General features: G+C 41.1%; 1 protein-coding gene across 2 annotated transcripts in view; it reads left to right on the top strand.

Moving 5' to 3' along the window:
• KCNQ2 (potassium voltage-gated channel subfamily Q member 2) overlaps positions 1-7,005 on the top strand; it is a 92,398-nt gene extending 85,393 nt beyond the window's left edge. The window contains exons 14-17 of one of the 2 annotated variants that reach the window (XM_075276974.1): positions 28-159; positions 1,841-1,948; positions 4,963-5,086; positions 5,226-7,005. In XM_075276974.1, the coding sequence (XP_075133075.1) occupies positions 28-159; positions 1,841-1,948; positions 4,963-5,086; positions 5,226-5,951 (1,090 nt within the window). In that variant the 3' untranslated portion in view covers positions 5,952-7,005. The remainder of the gene's footprint in view (positions 1-27; positions 160-1,840; positions 1,949-4,962; positions 5,087-5,225) is intronic. The other variant, XM_075276972.1, reaches the window with a different exon arrangement.
• Positions 7,006-18,702: the final 11,697 nt, after the last annotated feature.

Here is an 18,702-nt window from a genome sequence, read left to right on the forward strand (position 1 = left end):
CTGACTCATCTTCTGTTGTTTTCTAAGCATAATGAAATTTCTGGTATCAAAAAGGAAATTCAAGGAAAGCCTCCGTCCATACGATGTCATGGATGTGATAGAGCAGTACTCAGCTGGACACCTTGACATGCTTGCACGTATAAAAAATCTACAGTCCAGGCAAGGAATCTTCTCAACTTCTCTTCCTGCCATATACATGTAGTAATATACACACTTATGACAGTACATGTTGTTGTAACTGGCCTGAATTTTGATGAGATCTGAAGTCACTAGTGTTAAACTATGGGTAACCATGTAGAGAATAAACAACTATATGTTGATCCCTCAGTTATAAGATGTATTTCATTCAGTGACCGAGAAGATTCCAAGATTTGTATGTATAATTGTTAATTCCATTGTCAGATTGAGGTTATCATATTGTCTGATGTATATCCATGCAACCCAGAGTGTCCCTGTATGGTGAAACATGGCAAGCATTTTTTGCTCTTTTAATAGGGTAAATGTATTGGAATATTTAGTTTAGGTTCCCATACACAACTGTACCTATTAAAAGAACCGGATATGAATAGGTTGGCGAACTGAAAGGATTACATGGATTGATAGAATCATTCTGCGATAAAATTAGTACATGGGGGTGACTGTTGCTTCCTGAAAACCAGAGGATGAAGCAATAATTTCATTGGTATAGTACATTTAGGATGTTGATATAGTAAAATGAACCCATCTAAACCTGGTCGCAGTTTTTGTCAAGATGATTATAATTAAGTTGCTTGAATAGGACAATGCTTCATTACTTAAACCCACTGCTACACATTGTATGGCGAATGAGCAGCATGGCTCCCAGCAGGATCTGTGCTGTCCAGGAAAAACTGATCTGCTGGGGTCCTGGCTCTCAGACCGATGCAGATCTAAAGTTTTTGTATTATTGTATTGTATTATAAGAATAGGCCATCATTATTAGAAAAGTGGATAACCTTTCACTTTATCTTGAATTCTGATTCTCTTAGGTTAAAGGTGAATTTTATCCTAAGATGTTTTGTAATCTTGGAGTTAGAAGTTACCTACCCTGTTAGAGTCTTTAGTCCTGTTGGTGTGAAAATTAAATGCTGTTTTTTAGTCTACAATGAAGCTATGTACTAGGAATGTTATGCCTTCTAAGCCAGGAGAATTAGAATGAATGTGTATAGGTTTTTTCCTGTACAAGGTTATAATAGCCTCCAACTTTGTGGCTTGCTCCAAGAGTCTAATATTCTAGCTCAATGGTGCGTGGATGGTTCATCTCTAGGTGTTGATGTTGGGCCACCAGGCTGGTCTCCTGCAGTAGTGGTTGGAATTCTGTAATGTACTCATACACCCAGGTAGCTTGTGTTCATGACAGCTTCAGATTAGTTGGTTCATGGGCGTCATTAGCCTTTAATAAATTCTGATTTCACCACCAATTACACTCTGACTTGCATACATACGATGACTACTCCTGTGACCAGTTATGTGTCTTGTGTCATATTGTGTATTTTTTTCACTCCTCCATCATAACGCACAAACCCTCTCTTATACTTTCACACTGTACCTGTCACCTTGAACCATAGGAATATATGTTGATCTATATCCAGTATTCCAACCAGGATATTGCTACATATATACATGCAAATATATTCCAGTCTTCCCAGCCATCCCAGACTTTGACTGGTGGTTTTGCAGCAACCTACACGCTGACATAGCTGGATTCAGCCAAATGGAATATATTTTCAGTCTGTTGAAAATTTTTCCCTCTTGAATTTTTCCCAACGTTGCTTCATTATGCATTTTTGCTGGTGTTTTGTTTTTCTATTTACTTTGCCAGGATAGATATGATTGTGGGTCCCCCACCCCCTTCAACACCCCGGCATAAGAAGTACCCTACCAAAGGATCAGTGCATTCTACCAAAGAATCTCCCTTGTACTCTCCTAGGTTAGGATTCACCAAAATGCCTCTTTGTATGGACTGCTTTTGTTTTTTTCCTTTCTTGAAGGCGAACCTCTTCCAGTCCATGGTTTGTGATGGCATGTAGATGCTGGGAAAACCTTGGGCAATGACACAAATGATTACTATTAGGATTTTAGGTCCAACCAACCTCTTTCTAATAAGATTATTGTCTTACATAGACAAGCTAGGTCCAAAAACTGCCCTACAAAAGCTCAGGATCCAGAGTATAGGTTGTAGTATTAAACAGAAAAATAGTTATAGGTCACTCTAAGAATACAGGTCTTTATATGAATTTACATAGTTATGCAGGAATCTCTAGAACTGGCAGTAACTTGGTGTAGGGTTAGGGGGGGTAAATCTTTTTTTAAAGGGCTGCTAAACCTAACTTTTATGTAGTCTACCAACTGGTCAGGAACTGTCTCATTTGGGTTTCGGACTACTTTTAGATATAGGTTTTATAGATTGAATATCATATGAAAGAGAGACCTGGCTGTCCCAATTCTGCATGCATTTCCTGGAAGCTTAATACCCACTGGTTAGGGAGAAACCAAGTTGTCAAGGTGACCCATGCAAAAGGTAAGTGTCCATCACATAAATGGGTGAAAGGGGTTTGCCGGTATTTCTCTTTTTTTTGAGCTGCATCGAGGTTGAGAAGACAAGCATCCTCCTTTGTTTTATCTGTTGCTAGTCTTTCTTTTCTGCTCTGGGTTCTAACTTATTTTTGCATGCACGCATGTGGTCTAATGGAGCATGACAAAGATGGCATCGTGGCTGAAAATGAGCAGCATTTTTATGTTACTTTTAATGTATTTTTTCTTAAAAATAATGGTCCTGAGATCCCACCAAATTATTCTTTGGAGCTTACAATGGAGGAACCATTCAAATAGAACTGTGAACACAGTATATACAGTATATATGCATGCATTGCAGATCTCTTCTCTGTTGATGGTACGTAAATATGGGCATCTTGACTGGGTTTGACAACCCCATTCCAATAGTTGTTATCTAGTAGAGGGTGTTTATCTGTCCAGGGCATCCTCTGGTAGTAGGGTCCATAGCAGCTCTTGAAGCTGAATGACTTGACTTCATGGGTTTCCTATTGTGAACCATGGACTACTATGGTAATCTTCCTAGGATTTGCTTTAATTCCAGCAACTCCCTTCCTATTTCTGTACAAGCATATCTTCAGAGTGGAGGACAATATTTTGAAGATGGGTGAAATAGATTTACATCTGTTCTCAATGACCATAATAAGACTGACCAAACAGTCTTCATACATTTTTCTGTTTACCATCTCAGACCTTCTAAGGCAGTCGTTTTGTGCAAATTAAACAATCAATATTAGCTAAATTGCTTTAGAATACCCCCAAGCATGAACATTTTCAATTATTAAAATATATCTCCTATTTTAACATTGCACAACCAGACCTCCTGCTCTTCTGAAATCACTTTTAAACCTGCCAGAGGTTCCACTAGTAGAATAAATGGTATTCTAGAATAAATGGTAGTCTCCAATATATCTAGCATTCAATTCTGATGCTAGTGTTATCTCCAAAAATGGTGGAGCCAAAGTAATCCAGTGTATGTCAAGGCAAAAGTGCTGTCCAGATGTTGTTAGGTCCACTGGCAAATGCGGGGAAAACAAGTCTTACCACTTAAATTTTTATCTACATGGTGGATAGACATTACATTTTGGGCCAAGCTTTGCTGTTCAACATGTTTACAATGATTTCCTTGTCCTTGTTCCTTTCTCTATATTTATTAAAAGATTATCATAATCTGCCCCTTCATTAAAAAACATGTAATTTACAGTTTCCATTTGTCAAGGAGGTCCACTACTCATTCAAAGTGGACATGCAGTGACCAAATCTTCTTGGAATGGTTCCTATGTTGGAAAGAGCAAACATAGGGACACTGGCTAAGAATGCTTGAGCCACATTGACTACTATTACAAATGGTTACAAATGGTAATACAATTGAAGTACAGGTCAGCAAGAGCTTTCCTATTCTGTTATCTAAGGGATGGTAGTTTATAAAATGTCCGTGGCTCATGCAAGAATAATCTCAAATACTAGCACCTTCTCCTTACTCTAGGACATTCTTGTCCTGCTCAGCCTCAGTGTTACTCTTTGCAATATACTGGCAAACCAAGCTGTAACTAACAATATCCAGCAGTCTTCATTTGGATTACATAGATTGAGCCATAGTCATGTATCATTTAGGCCAAATTCATGGGACTGACCCAGCCGGTAAAGCAAAAGAAAAAAAAAATGCCTGGGGTCCAGGCAGATGTAGGCTGTTGCTTTCTGCCTTGCAGTATCCTGGCCCTTCATCTTCTCTGCTGTCGCTGTGTTTGTCTGTGTCCTCTCCATTTTTCCCCCACCACTCTCATTTACTGCACGTGTTCACATCACATACCATGCCGGCTGGTGGGAGTCACTCAGCATTCAGAAGTGTAACACAGTCATAATGAACAGTACAACGAGAACAGGGGAAACGTTTCTGTAGTTTGGGACCCTGTGTGTCAGCTGTTGGAGGGTTATACAAGAGCAACTGTTCACTTATTCTTCATGCTTGTATAGAATTATTTCCTTATGTAACTGATGCTTCCAGCTCAGCTTCAGTGAAGATTTTAATGAATATTGACTTATAGAATTAGAATTATTTGTTTGATGGTAGAAGAACATTACGTCCTTGATACAAAGTCAAAAATAATCTCATGAAAATGTGAACATTGTACCCTTGTAGCACCCTTCATACATACCAGGGACACATATTGGTTTTCTTAAGTTGCTAGGTTCCAGTGAGTTTTGAAAATTTTTTGACGCTATTAGATGCTGTTTTAGCCTGTAATGTAGACTGGCCTGTGATGCTAGAATTAGATTCATTCTGGACCACGCGATAGACTAGAGTAGCTTCAATGTAAAGATAGCATTTCAGTCTTCTATGACACTTGACTAATCTCTGGGCATTCTGGGGTATATTTGTGTTCCTGTTAGAGTGGACCAAATTGTTGGAAGAGGAGGTTCCATCACAGAGAAAGACAGAACAAAGGGAGCAGCTGAACCTGAGATGCCTGAGGACCCAAGTATGATGGGTCGTTTGGGCAAAGTGGAGAAGCAGGTGAGTCCTAATGGAATTCGAGACATGTTATAATGTTAACTTTAGTTTTGTATATTAAGATCCAAAATATGAAATCTCAGAAAAGTATATATTAGTTTAACCTTGTGTAGGTGATTATTAACCATCATTTATTTTCTAGGTTCTGTCAATGGAGAAGAAACTTGACTTTTTAGTTAACATCTACATGCAGAGAATGGGTATTCCACCCTCTGAAACAGAGGCTTACTTTGGTGCCAAGGATCGTGAGCCAGCTCCTCCATATCACAGTCCAGAGGATAGTCGTGATCCTGTAGAAAGGAACACATGCATCACTAAAATTATTCGATCCACAAGCTCAATGGGCCAAAAAAACTTTAGTGCTCCCCCTGCACAGGGAACAACTACAACTTACTGTCCTCCATCTACATCATGGCAGCAGCAGCAGCCCTGCCACCGACATAGCCATGGTTCTTCACCAGTGGGAGATCCTAATTCCATGGTAAGAATTCCTCCACCTCCAGCACATGAGCGCTCACTTTCTGCATTTGGAGGAAGCAGGGTGGGCACAGGTGAAGAAGGGTCTGTCAAACATAGAGACGCAGCAGCTTTGAGAGATAGTGACACCTCCATATCCATTCCTTCAGTGGATCATGAAGAGTTGGAGCGTTCCTTCAGTGGCTTTAGCATATCTCAGTCCAAGGAAAACCTGGATGTTTTGAACAATGGGGCAGTGGCAGGTCCTGGTCCCAGCAACAAAGTTCGTCCTTATATTGCAGAGGGAGAGTCAGATACAGATTCAGATCTCTGCACTCCCTGTGGACCACCCCCTAGGTCAGCCACTGGTGAGGGACCATATGGAGATATGGGATGGCCAACTAGCAAGTAAGCTTTTGCCTAGGAATTCTTGGACTTGTGTAGATATTGGCAACCAGCCATTAATGTAATGTGCCCAGAATAAGGGTCTCCACGTCTACATCCTCATCAGAAGGTGCAACCACATCAAAGTAATTAGTAGCAAATGTGGCAAAGAATTTTTGGTGGCAAAATTTTGCATTAGGTCACCTATAACTGCAGTGTAGACTTGCTTGAGTAGTCCAGTAACTTGGGGCAGGCACCCTGATACCTTATGTTTTGATTTTAGGGTGTTAGGTTCATTGGCCATTTCTAGTCACTGTTGAATTTGCAGGTAAGTTGGCACTGGAAGATCTTGGTTTATTGTCTCTTCACAACTGTTGACACGTTGGAAGTCAGGACATCTGCGTAAGCCCACTGGGCTATTTATAGACTGTTTTTTCTTACTCTTACTCATCTTTTTCTTCATTGTACAGTATTTATATAGAACATTACAAATCAATTCCATCTATTTTCACATTCACCCATTACTAGTCTTCTTCAATTGTAGAGTTTTATAGACCTCAAGTTTTCAATGCTAGTGTACATAGATGTACAGAATATTTAAGACCCCCTCATACTTTTCTTCAGATGTACAGTAGTATAACAATGATCCAGTGGATACATTTTTTTCTCATATTTGTAGCAATGTAATTATCATGGATAGAGACTTATAATCTTTGTTGGTCTCTTATGCATGTATACAGTGATATGTCAACATCATAGGCACTTATTACATCTTGTATGGCCTCAGCTCACCATATTTCCCCATTTATCTTTCTGCATGTTGCAAAAAATGTGTCCTTTTTTGTCAACTCACTGAGTAAGCTCATTACCAGTAAAGCTGCCAACCCACGAGTCCTACATAGAGTTTTATATGGAGTCCCATCCAGTTTACAGACATTGATGTCTCATTTGGTGCTGTTGATTGATATATAAGGTTGGATATTTGTATCCACACAACCTACCGTATGCAAAGGGCTAGATTTTACCACAACAGCCCACAATGTGTTTAATAAAGGTAAATGTGTATATGTATATATACACATATACGGTTGCAATGCCTTACACTTTGCTGTTAGAGTCATGATGTTTTATTGACTTGACACATCTGACTACAGTATCTCAAACACAAACTTTTTTTTCTTTCTAATGAGGGCTCTTCGTAGTGGTATTCTAGTAGTGTGTATCTTTTTCAGCTCATTGTCAAGCACTCGCAATCATGCCAACCTTCAGAAATCCTCCTCTATTTGTTCCTAAAGGTTTGCTTTGGGAATATGATCTGTCTTATTGTTGGAGGTTTCACTCTCCCTAGAGGTACCCAACCATCAAGGCCAGTGGTTGTTGTTTGACCCTTACTAACCATACATTGATGGGGTATAAAAAGGAGGATTTATTTCACAGGTACCCTTTAAGCATTACATGTGGCACCCCTGCTGATCAGCTGCATAAGGAGGCTATGGGGCTCATGCATATGGTTGTAACTGCCTGCTTCACAGGACATACCCAACCCAAAAGAATGTTGGAGTCCTCCCTAAAGTGAAAATTTATCTTAATATTTTGTATGTAAATTTCTTAATGAAAGACCATTTTATCTTTCATATGTACAGTATAAAATCAACCCAACAAAAGACGTGTTTTCTTTAGGCTTCTGCTGAGTTGATCAAGAGGTCAAATGCTGAAAGGATGCATAAAGATTGATGTTTTTGTAAATACGGCTGTTTTATATAGAAAAAAAATTGCCATTTTCTTTCCACACTTGTTGCTTTGATTGTAGCCATATGTAAAGAACTTTGCAAATCAGTTTTATGATGTGGTTGCACCTTTCAGCGACAGAGGAATGCTCTATTTAGAGAAAGGACATTGGATGACTATGGGGAGCCTTCCATATTTAAGCTCAGGAAGGGTTATGTTGGGCAAAAGAATGCATTATATTTACTTGTTTCTCTAGTATTTTGGATTTTAGGGGGCTGCTGGGAGAAAAATATTGTACTTTTTTAGTATCAGGAGTCCCAGCATTCTTTAGCCACCACAGCTGCAGCTGCCCCAACCAACTATTGGCACATTGGCTTTGCCTGGATTTCTTTGCATTTTTGCCTTGGCTTTCTGTTGCACTTGTTCTCTCCAAAGATACTTTTTACATAATTGCCTTTTTTTTGTTCTTCATTTCTAATCCCAGTTGTGTACTGGGCCAATCACGAGACCTGTGTATATGGTCCACTTTAGGTTTAGAGGGAGTTGGGGGGCCATGGCCGCTTCACCACACTGCCTGCATCTTGGATTTTCTGCATCTTGTGCATGGCTGTCCTGTTGCGATGTTCTGCAGCCTACAAGAAATGGCTCAATGCTATGCTCCCCTTTAAGTTATGCATCGTGAATTAACGGCCTTAAACTACTGCTGCCAGAAATGCATGCAACATCTACAGTGCTCTTTGCAAGCTTCAATGGCAGGGAAGTGGTAAAGGTGAGAGAAAACAAAAAAACGGACCCTTTTTGCAGACAGGGGGTGCAGCTGCTCATTGCTGTGCGATTTGTTGTAAGCTTCCTTTTGCGCAAAAGGGTCGAATGCTCTTGAAGAATATTTCTAACTCCGTACTTTTGGATCTACATGGCTGCCTTTGGTTGAATTATATGACTTCTTGAAGATTTCAGCATGATTGTCTATGATTAGGAGACGGAATACACTTCCCATAAATATCTATATAGAAGTTCTACTTTTAGAGATGCTTTCCTTGAGCTATTTGCTATTCTTAATGGATTGATCTTCATAATTTTGGGAGTGACATTAAAACATTTGTTTGATTTAGAAACTTCCTTTAAAGCAAGTCTGTCATGAAAACGCAACATACCAGCACCATCCCTGCAGATACATAGGTTAGGTTCACCTGAATCTTCATTATGTTTTTCACTTTGTAAATGGGAGCTTCATTCTCAACAATTCAAGATATTACCATTCTTATCAACATGCAAATGAGCTCTTTGGAACTGCTCACATCTTTGGAACAATAGCACTATGCGCTTTGCTCCAAACAACTCTTGCATATATTAACAAAAAAGTGTCATCTAGACAATGGAGGCACCAACACCCCTTTGGTTCAGGTGACTTTAGACTATCTATCTGCAGGGCTGGCTTGATATGCTGGATTCTGGAGACAGAACTAGTTACAAGTGGCCACAACAGCCCCATTTTTGTTCTGCAGTATGGCTACAGGATCTGGACCCCTCTACAGTTCTACTGACCCAAACTTAGTTGAACGTGAGGTCATATGGTGACTAACTAGACCCATGTGAGGTTCAGGTGTTGTGTCTGTAGTACAGACATTAAAATAGGTAATTTTTTTGCCCTTCTGAAATTGGTAGACCTGTCAGTACCTGTAGATGGATTAAACATGGGAAATAAGAATATCACAAATGGGACAAGTATTATTAGATCACTCAGATATCTTTTACAAATTTTCCTCAAACCTCAGGATCCAAGAATACGTTGTATTGGCTAAATGATAAAATATTATACTGTAGGTCCTATCTACAATGTTTAGTCCATTGAATGTTAATAATATCAACACAGTCAGTGATAAGTAGATGCCAAAGGTTGGAATGCTAACCCCTTCCCTGCCAGAGACCAGGCCACTCTCGTTCTTCGGTAGAAATTCACCGGACCTCCCATTAGTGCCACGAGGGCCTCGGTCTTTGGGTTCCCCAAAACACTAAGAAGGTTTTTCAGTCTTGTTGAGTGCCTTTTCTTGCAAAGAGAGGCTACTGTGGAGATACATTGACAGGAAGTCATTAAACATATTTGTAGAACTGATTTATGTCTTGTCTTTATTCACTGCAACTATTTAATGAAAAAAAAACAAAAACAAAATGATGTGTTTCGGCAGCCAGCTCATGAACCAAGATTTTAACCTCAGGTCATGTAATATCTTGTAAACTCACTTAATCTTGAGGACCCTGACTTCAGGTTGGAGGATGCTCTGTAGGTTCTTCTGTCTCTCCATTGAAGTATACCATATATATCTCTGAAATAAGTACTTGGGGATTTAGTGTAGGACTTTTTTTTATCAGTGACATTTTGTGGGAGAAGGAGATTTGAAGCATTTCAAAGAGCATCAGATAGTCCAAGCAGTCAGTGGATGTAGAGCAGTAATTTGGTCCACTGCATCATTTCCGGAGTTAAGGTATAGAGAAGTGTAATGGAGACTCAAACATAGAATAAACATAATTCACAACAGAGAATAGTACATAGTAAAATAAGAAAAAACATCCCTTGTACCCTCCCTGAGGACCCCCAAGAACTCCAGGAGTGCAAGGCCTATACCATCGAGCTATGTGTATCCTTAACGCTCAACCTTTCCCATGTGTAGTAAACATCATCAAAGCACGTTTTATTGGGGGGAGGTTAGTCTTCCTAGTCACCCATTAAGTCTTGTGTAAGGTACCAGGAGGCGAGTTTAACCTTTTCGCTGCCAAGGGTCTCTGGAAATTTTGCACCTCCAGTAGCCAGAGCAATTTTCACAGTTTTGAGATGGACAAATCAAACCTAAATTGCAACATTAAAAAAGCATCCAACCCCCCCATACCTATATATTTTTTTAAAGTAGACACCTGCAGCATTGTCAGAATGCCACTTGGTACTGTATACGAACAGGCACCTTCATGCAATTTTGATTTAAAGTGAATGTTTTATGAAAAAATGCAAATAAATGTATATTAGTTGTTAAAAGCGGAAACCAAACAAAAAATTAAATGCACCAAACCTCCTAAAAATAAGAGTTCAACATGTGCAGAGTTCATACATATCACTATGGCCTGAACCCGCATGCACGTGTCTTCAGAAAATCGCTAGAACTGGAAGGAACAAAATTCTGCTTTGAAGCTGGAAATGTTAAAAAAGTATCATCCTATAAAATGTAGGGATTACACACCATGAAAAGTAAGTGAACCCCTAAACCCTATATATTTTTTGAAAGTAGACAACCTGAAGATTACAAATGTCTTAATGGGTCATCGATAGCCACATCCACCTTCATGCAACTTTGCGACCAACACAAATAATTTTTTGAAAAAATACGCTAAAACACATATTTGCACCTAAAACTCATGTTCAATCTCACATTCATATACAAAATACTTTTAAAATAATAGCTTATGGTGTATACAATGTGTATATATACTATATGTACCGCAAACATCAACTACAACAAGAGCTCGGACTCTCAAAAACACGAATACAGAAGACAAGCAGGATTTTGCTGTTGTTCACTAATATGTTAAAAAGCTATACTGCACCTACCAAACTGTGACTGTGATACCAAAATCTAACTTTTTTCAGAGTACACAGCATACCGTATATAAAAACACAATTTAATAGTTTATATATACAACCACCTTCATTCAACTTTGCCGCAAACAGAGATTGCTAGCAAAAATTGCGCAAAAATTCAAATTTGCCACTAAAGTGCGGCTCAAGAAATCCCTTTCTGCAAACATAATGTACTGTCCATAAAACTGCAATATGTGAGGAGTTCATAAATACCACATATGTATATATTTACAGGGGCAGGTGTTAAAGAATCGCCAAAATCGCAAAAATGCACCATCCCATTTTGTGCATGCAAATTAAATAGGACTTTACATAAAAATGTTATTTTCCATCCCCCTATAATAATTTTAGCAATCTATACGTTCATCTCTAGTGATAATCGTTATTACTATTATTTTAGTGTGTAACGGATATCGCTAGAGGCGTATTTTACTGTAGAAAGCTCAGGTATAGACAAGACTTTGGGATTGGGTGAAATGTAAACTTTATTTGCGACTTTATGTATATGTTGTGTAAGTGTTTGGTGCGACTTTTTTTTTTGGCTCTGCGACCTGGACAATGGTAAAAGTCTGGGTCACAGTGCCAACAAACTTCCTGGTTATGTTCAGGAGGTATAACATAAGAATACCCCACTAGAAAAGCTCAGGGGGGAATTACATTATAACTGTATGTGACAATCAAAGACAAATGTATAGTATACGCTCTGATTGGCAGGAGAAGGGTTAATAGGGACAATAGAGTCCCTGCCACCACCCTCCTGCTGTCACATACAAGTTATGCAGAGAGTCAGATCGTTTCTCTGTCTCTCTCTCTCTCTCTGCTGCACAGCTCCGTGTCCCTCTTCCTTTCTTGTTAGATCGCAAATTGCTTGCTTAGACAGGAGTGGGGGGGACAATTTGGAGCTCTATATCTTTGGACTGCATCAACATATCTTGATGCTTTCAATTGCATTTTAAAGAGGAGAATCTCATCTTTAAAATAATATCAAGAAATTGATGATTGGATGTACAGTTTTGGAGAAATTCACTGTTGAAACGCTGTCGGGAATTGAGATCGGCAGTTGGATCTCAATGTCAAATAGTGTTTTCAACAGTGAATCACTACAAAACTGTAAGTAAAATCATCAAGTCCCTGGTATCATTTTAAAGATGAGAGTCTCTTCTTTAAAATGCATTTTAAAGCATCAAGATATGTTGATGCAGTCCAGAGATATCGGCATTAGTAGGGAGGACGTAGTAACTACGTCCTCCGCTACTGAAGTGCCACCTTGGGAGCACGTACAGTGTACGTGCCTGGCAGCGAAAGGGTTAAAAGGAGTCATTCATTCCTAACCTAATAATAAACCTAAAATAATTGAGGACCATTTTTCAAAGAAAGTTTTAGTGTGTAACTTTTTTGTCCTCTCTTTCTTCAGACTATCTCAGTATAGGGTGCTATGTTTGAGTAATAATTTCTGGGGCAAAGGGCTAAGCCAATACACTAATAGAGACCTCAAAGCCAGAGTAAATCTGATTGTTTAACATTGGAGGTGCTTTGTTGTTTCTGTGTGGGCCTAAGAAATAAGCAAATGAGCCAAGAGTTAGGTGTCCCTTTTGGAGGATGGAGTCCATTTGTGTCTTCTGGTATTCCTGAGTGTATATACAGGACCATATCTCATGCGTAAATCAGTTGAACACACTTTGCACAGGGTGAGGTACCGTACCTTCTACATTTTTACATAAGATGTACTTGTTACTACTGTGTTTACATGTTGTGAGATTGTCATGGATCATTAGACTAGACCTTAAAGAGGAGTGGAACCTAATAAAAAATGCAGAGTTGAAGATGGTGAAAGGTCCTCATAACAGATCAGGGCAGATTCTGAAGACTTGTGTTTAAGAGACCAGGCAAAAGATCATTATTGTGCCAGAGTGGCCTGTGTGCCATAATTTGGCTCCATTACATGGCCGTCACCATATGCCACAACAATTGGGTATTGTCCTCATGTACCATGTTAGACATAGTGTATTACAGCTACCAGCTCATCTTGAGTCACATAGGCAGAGAATCACCAGAAGTCACCTAAACATATGGTTGAGTATCTGACAATGTTAAGGTCATTGGAGAATGATTCAAGAACACCAAGTCCTCAATGGTCACCTGAACCTCAGACTGAGCAACCCTGAAGATAGAATCTAATCATTATAAGTCAATGTATCATGAGTATGTGAGTAAAATCTGTGCCCTAAAGGTTCAACTCTCTCCAAAAACCACAATGGAAGGGGATCTTAGATGAATCTTAACCTTAAGTCTTTCCTTTGAGTCATGAGTATGATTACGACCTCACATGGGAGTTTCATCATAGAGATAAACATGAAAACTACATTGATTCGGGGTGAAATATCAACTCACCTCAGGAGGAGTAATGATTGTGGAAAAAAAATGTCCACCACTGCTGGTTCTTTGCTACTGAAGGGCATCAAAATTGAGTGCACCATGTTCATTGCAGCTGTCTAGTGTTCTGCAACACTGTCCAGAGGAAACATCACAGGAGACATGGTTGCTTTAAATATGTCCCACAGAGATTATTTGGGTGTTTGTAGGCAGGGGAATGGATTAAAGGTGTTCTGTGGGAATCCCTGTCTTGGATGGTCCCCTGCTTCTGTGTTGCTGGAGGTAAGGGGGTGGAATCAAGTGGCAGGGTTGAGTGGAGTTGAAGACATGGTGTCTATTCAGGCTGTGTATTAGTCTGACAGGATTTGTGACACAGGGACTATGACTGCACTAATACCAGAATATTGCGCAGTGGAGAGGTTTTGCTGCTCCACCATCTTCTGGTATTAATGCAATCTTGGTGATTGCCTCAGACATCTTGCCAAATTGATAGACAGACTAAACAGAAACTACAAAATTAAATCTGCCCCCAACCCATGACCCGACTCCACCTCTCCCTTCCAGCCACACAGCAGCAAAAAACCCATCAAGGAAAGGTATTCCTGGAGAAGCCCTTTAAGCCCTGCTCCTGCCTAGAAAGGCTGACATAAACTGCAGAATGACGCTGAGCGCTGAAGAAAGCCCCGTCTATAGACAAGTACTGTTAGGAGTAGGTGAGGCGTTTCTCACCTCTCAGTGCCATCACTGGGCAGTAAGGAATGCCCCCTCTCACTGTTAATCCAAAATTGTCTGTTCCATCCTGAGTTGAGCAAACTCCTTCTTTCAGCTTGGTTTGTGAAGGGTGAAGACTAAATAATACAGGGTTATCTACATCAGTAATGAATACTTTATTAGTGGACTCTACTTATCAAAAAATTTGGACTAAATTCTCATCCTGGCTCATCAATTTAGAATTTCATTCTAAAGAAATCTCTAGAGTTCTACAATTCTTATAATATGGCTTTCAAAAAGGCCTAAAAATGAATACTCTTCAAGTACATATGACAGCCATTAATGCCATGACTGATGGTAAATTCTCTGGTCATTCTGTAGTGTCAAGATGTTTCAAAGTAATTAGGAATCTGAGAACAGAAGTAAAACCTCCTGTGCCTGTTTGGGACTTATCTATTGTTCTCAATGCTCTGACCAGTGGCGTAACTACCGCCATAGCAGCGGAGGCAGCTGCCACAGGGCCCGGGACATTAGGGGCCCGGCGACAGCCGCTACCACTGCTATCATTATACTCGGGGGGTCTTTTCGGACCCCCGAGTATAATGATTGGCGGACCGGGAGAGGTAAGGGAACATAAAAAACACTGTTACTTACCTCTCCACGATCCTGCCAGGCCTCCTTCCTGTCGTCCTTTCTGACGTTTCTGACGTCACATGAACCCGGCCTGTGTCCCGGGTCACATGACGTCCGACGTCATAGCAGAAGGACGGCAGCAGAGAAGACAGGGTGGGAGCCGGGGGACAGGTAAGAAACAGTGTTTTTTTATGTTTTTATTCCCCCGGGTCTCCGATTGTTATACCCCAGAGTATAATAATTGTTTATGGGTGTCCACTATGAGGGATAATACTGTGTGCAGGGGTCACTATGGGGGATAATACTGTGTGCAGGGGCCACTATGGGGGATAATACTGTGTGCACGGGCCACTATTGGGGATAATACTGTGTGCAGGGGCCACTATTGGGGATAATACTGTGTGCAGGGGCCACTATTGGGGTAAAATACTGTGTGCAGGGGCCAATATTGGGGTACAATACTGTGTGCAGGGGACACTATTGGGGCATAATACTGTGTGCAGAGGCCACTATGGGGGATAATACTATGTGCAGAGGCCACTATGGGGGATAATAATGCGTGCAGGGGCCACTATGGAACATAATAGAATGCACAGGAATGCGTAGGAGGGGGTTGGTCGAGGTCTTCGGTGTCGGTCTGGGGGGGCCCATGTCAAAAGTTCACCACGGGGCCCCGTTGTTACTAGTTGCACCACTGGCTCTGACATACCATCCGTTCAAACTAATCCAGGAGGAAGACCTAAAATGGCTATACTGTATAGTTGTTTTCCTGGTAGTCATCATCTGCTAAAAGGCTAGGATTACAGGCCTTATTCTTGAGAAGCCGTATTTGAGATTCTTGTCCAATAGAGTCCTCCTGAGAACTTTGCCAAATTTCATACCTAAAGTTCCTTCTTTTCAAAATATAAATAAAGAATCCTTCTAACCAGTTTTCTATCCTCAACCTAAGGGTGCATTCACACGGAGTAAAGTGCCGCGTGATGTGGCACGTCTACGACGCGTGAGCTTTTGGGGGCCGTATACGCTCCCATTGATTTCAATGGGAGCCGGGATCGTAAACGTGGCGCTATTTTGCGGTCGCAAAATCATGCTGCACTTTACTCCGTGTGAATGCACCCTACGACAGAATAACAGCTATGTTTCTGCACCTTGTGTGGAGATGTTAAAAGAGCTATTCTGACCTATCTGGATAGAACCAAAGATTTGAGAAAACAGGAAAATTTACACAGTCCAGTCATATTAATGTGACCACTGCCTACTTTTGACGTCAACGTTAAAGGGATCCTATCATTAGAATCCCCTTTTTTTCTAACTAACACGTAGGAATAGCCTTAAGAAAGCTATTCTTCTCCTACCTTTAGATGTCTTCTCCGCGCTGCGTCTTTATGCAAATTAGTTCTCTTGTAGCACTGGGGGCGGGCCCCAGAGCTCAAACAGCACTGGGGGCGTCCCCAGTGCTGCGAGAGAACTCTCCAGCTCCGCCTCCATCTTCTTCAGGAACCGGCCTCTACGTGTCATCTTCTGGCCTGGTTTTCAATCCTCTACGCACACGCAATCGGCTCTGCCAGTGGGCTTCGGGCAGAGCTGACTGCACCTGTGCAGCCATTTTTTTGTGACCCCCGAGTATAATGATTGGCGGACCGGGAGAGGTAAGAAACATAAAAAACACTTACCTCTGCACGATCCTGCCAGGCCTCCTTCCTAGTTGTCTAATGTCTCTGACGTCACATGAACCCGGCCTGTGTCCCGGGTCATGTGACGTCCGACGTCATTGAAGAAGGACGGCAGCAAGAGGCCGACAGCGTAGGAGCTGGGGGACAGGTAAGAAACAGTAGTTTTTTATATTTTATTCCCCCGGGTCTCTGATTATTATACTGTGGGGTCTGAAAAGACCCCAGAGTATAATAATTGTCTATGGGTGTCCACAGTGGGACATAATACTGTGTGCAGGAGCCACTATGGGGGATAATACTGTGTGCAGGGGTCACTATTGGGGATAATACTGTGTGCAGGGGCCACTATGCGGGATAATACTGTGTGTAGGGGCCACTATGCGGGATAATACTGTGTGAAGGGGCCACTATGGGGCATAATAGAGCGCGCAGGAATGTGTAGGAGGGGGTTGGTCTAGGTCTTCGGTGTCGGTCGGGGGGGGGGATGTGAAAAGTTCGCCACGGGGCCCCGCCATTCCTAGTTACGCCACTGATCCCAGAGAACATCATCACAACATACCCTATCTTCCTACATGTCTCGCAGCGGTCCGCTCTGCGAAGGGTGGTTATTCTGGATTTTGATAGGTGGTCATGGTCACGTTAATGTGATTGGACTGTGTTTTTGTACTCTTTTCAGGTGCTAGGAAGGGGATAAAATCCTCTAAATACACATTGGTCAGTTGGATCAACTCTACTATTTTGGAGGCATACAGATTAGCAGAACTCTCTTTACCAATCGCACCAAGGGCACATTCTACATGTTTCACAACAACTTCATGGGCTGAATACGTAGAAGTATCTATCCTGGATATTTGTAATGCTGTTTCCTGGAGCTCTTCCTCTACCTTCATCAAGCATTATTTTCTGAACATCCACTCTGGTGGTCCATCCTTTGGCATAGAGGTACTTAATATGGTTTTCCAAGTGATGATTCCCATTCCCCCCTTCCCCCCTTAGGTAGTTAGCTTGGTTCCTTCTATGCTGCAGCTGGAAGAATAGGTAAAACAAAAGTGGACTGGTCCTAAGAGGAATTAAAGGTGGGGATAAAGACCCTTCTGTGCTACCTTTGGACTCAAGAAAAGTAACATTTCAGGTAAACCCAATTTTGTTGATATGATGTCACAGATATGCCACAGATATTTATGCAACAGTGAAAACAGGAGGGCACTCATACTGGTGGTTAATTTTGAATTTGCTTTTCAGTGATGAATGGCAAAACCACCACTTACTTGTGTCTATACCTGTATAGTAGAGATTTAAAACATAACTAAACTTTTAATTCTATTACCGAGAATAACACCATGTGAACGAAATAATTAATAAAAACACATGCATGCATATCGTACTATCTACTGCATGGACAACTATATGGTTACGTATCATATGCAAACACCTAAGGAAATCATTCATGAACTCAGGAAAAATGTAGCAAGTTCAAAACACTGAGAGGTGTTAACACAGGGGCGTAACTCCCAGGGTAGCATTAGGGGCCTGGCGACAGCCGCTACCGCTGCATTTTTTAAATCTTAATAGGCTGTTACTCCAGCTGGTAACAGGCCCTATTTACTTACCTATCCTGGCAGGGGCTGGGATCGGTAGGTGACGCCACAGTCCCCACAAACACTATTATTATACTCAGGGCTCTTTTCAAACCCCCGAGTATAATGATTGGAGCCCAGGAGAGGTAAAGAAATATAAAAAAAACACTATTACTTACCTCTCCAGACTCCAGACTCACTTCTGTGGCATCCCTGATGTCACATGACCGAAACCTGCCTCCCGGGTCATGTGACGTCCCAGACGTCATTGAAGATGGTCGACCCCACTGAGGAGTGCAGCGGAGTTGGGTATAGGTAAGTAACAGTGTTTTTTTGTTGGTATCCCCCCCCCGGGTCTCATTTTGTTCACATGGTTTTATTCAGAAAATCAATTGATGTGCATAGATTTCACCACCCACCATCAGTTCTTCCCATACTACAGTATGACATCACTTG

This window comes from Leptodactylus fuscus, chromosome 6 (assembly GCF_031893055.1).
Source record: "Leptodactylus fuscus isolate aLepFus1 chromosome 6, aLepFus1.hap2, whole genome shotgun sequence".
NCBI lineage: Eukaryota > Metazoa > Chordata > Amphibia > Anura > Leptodactylidae > Leptodactylus > Leptodactylus fuscus.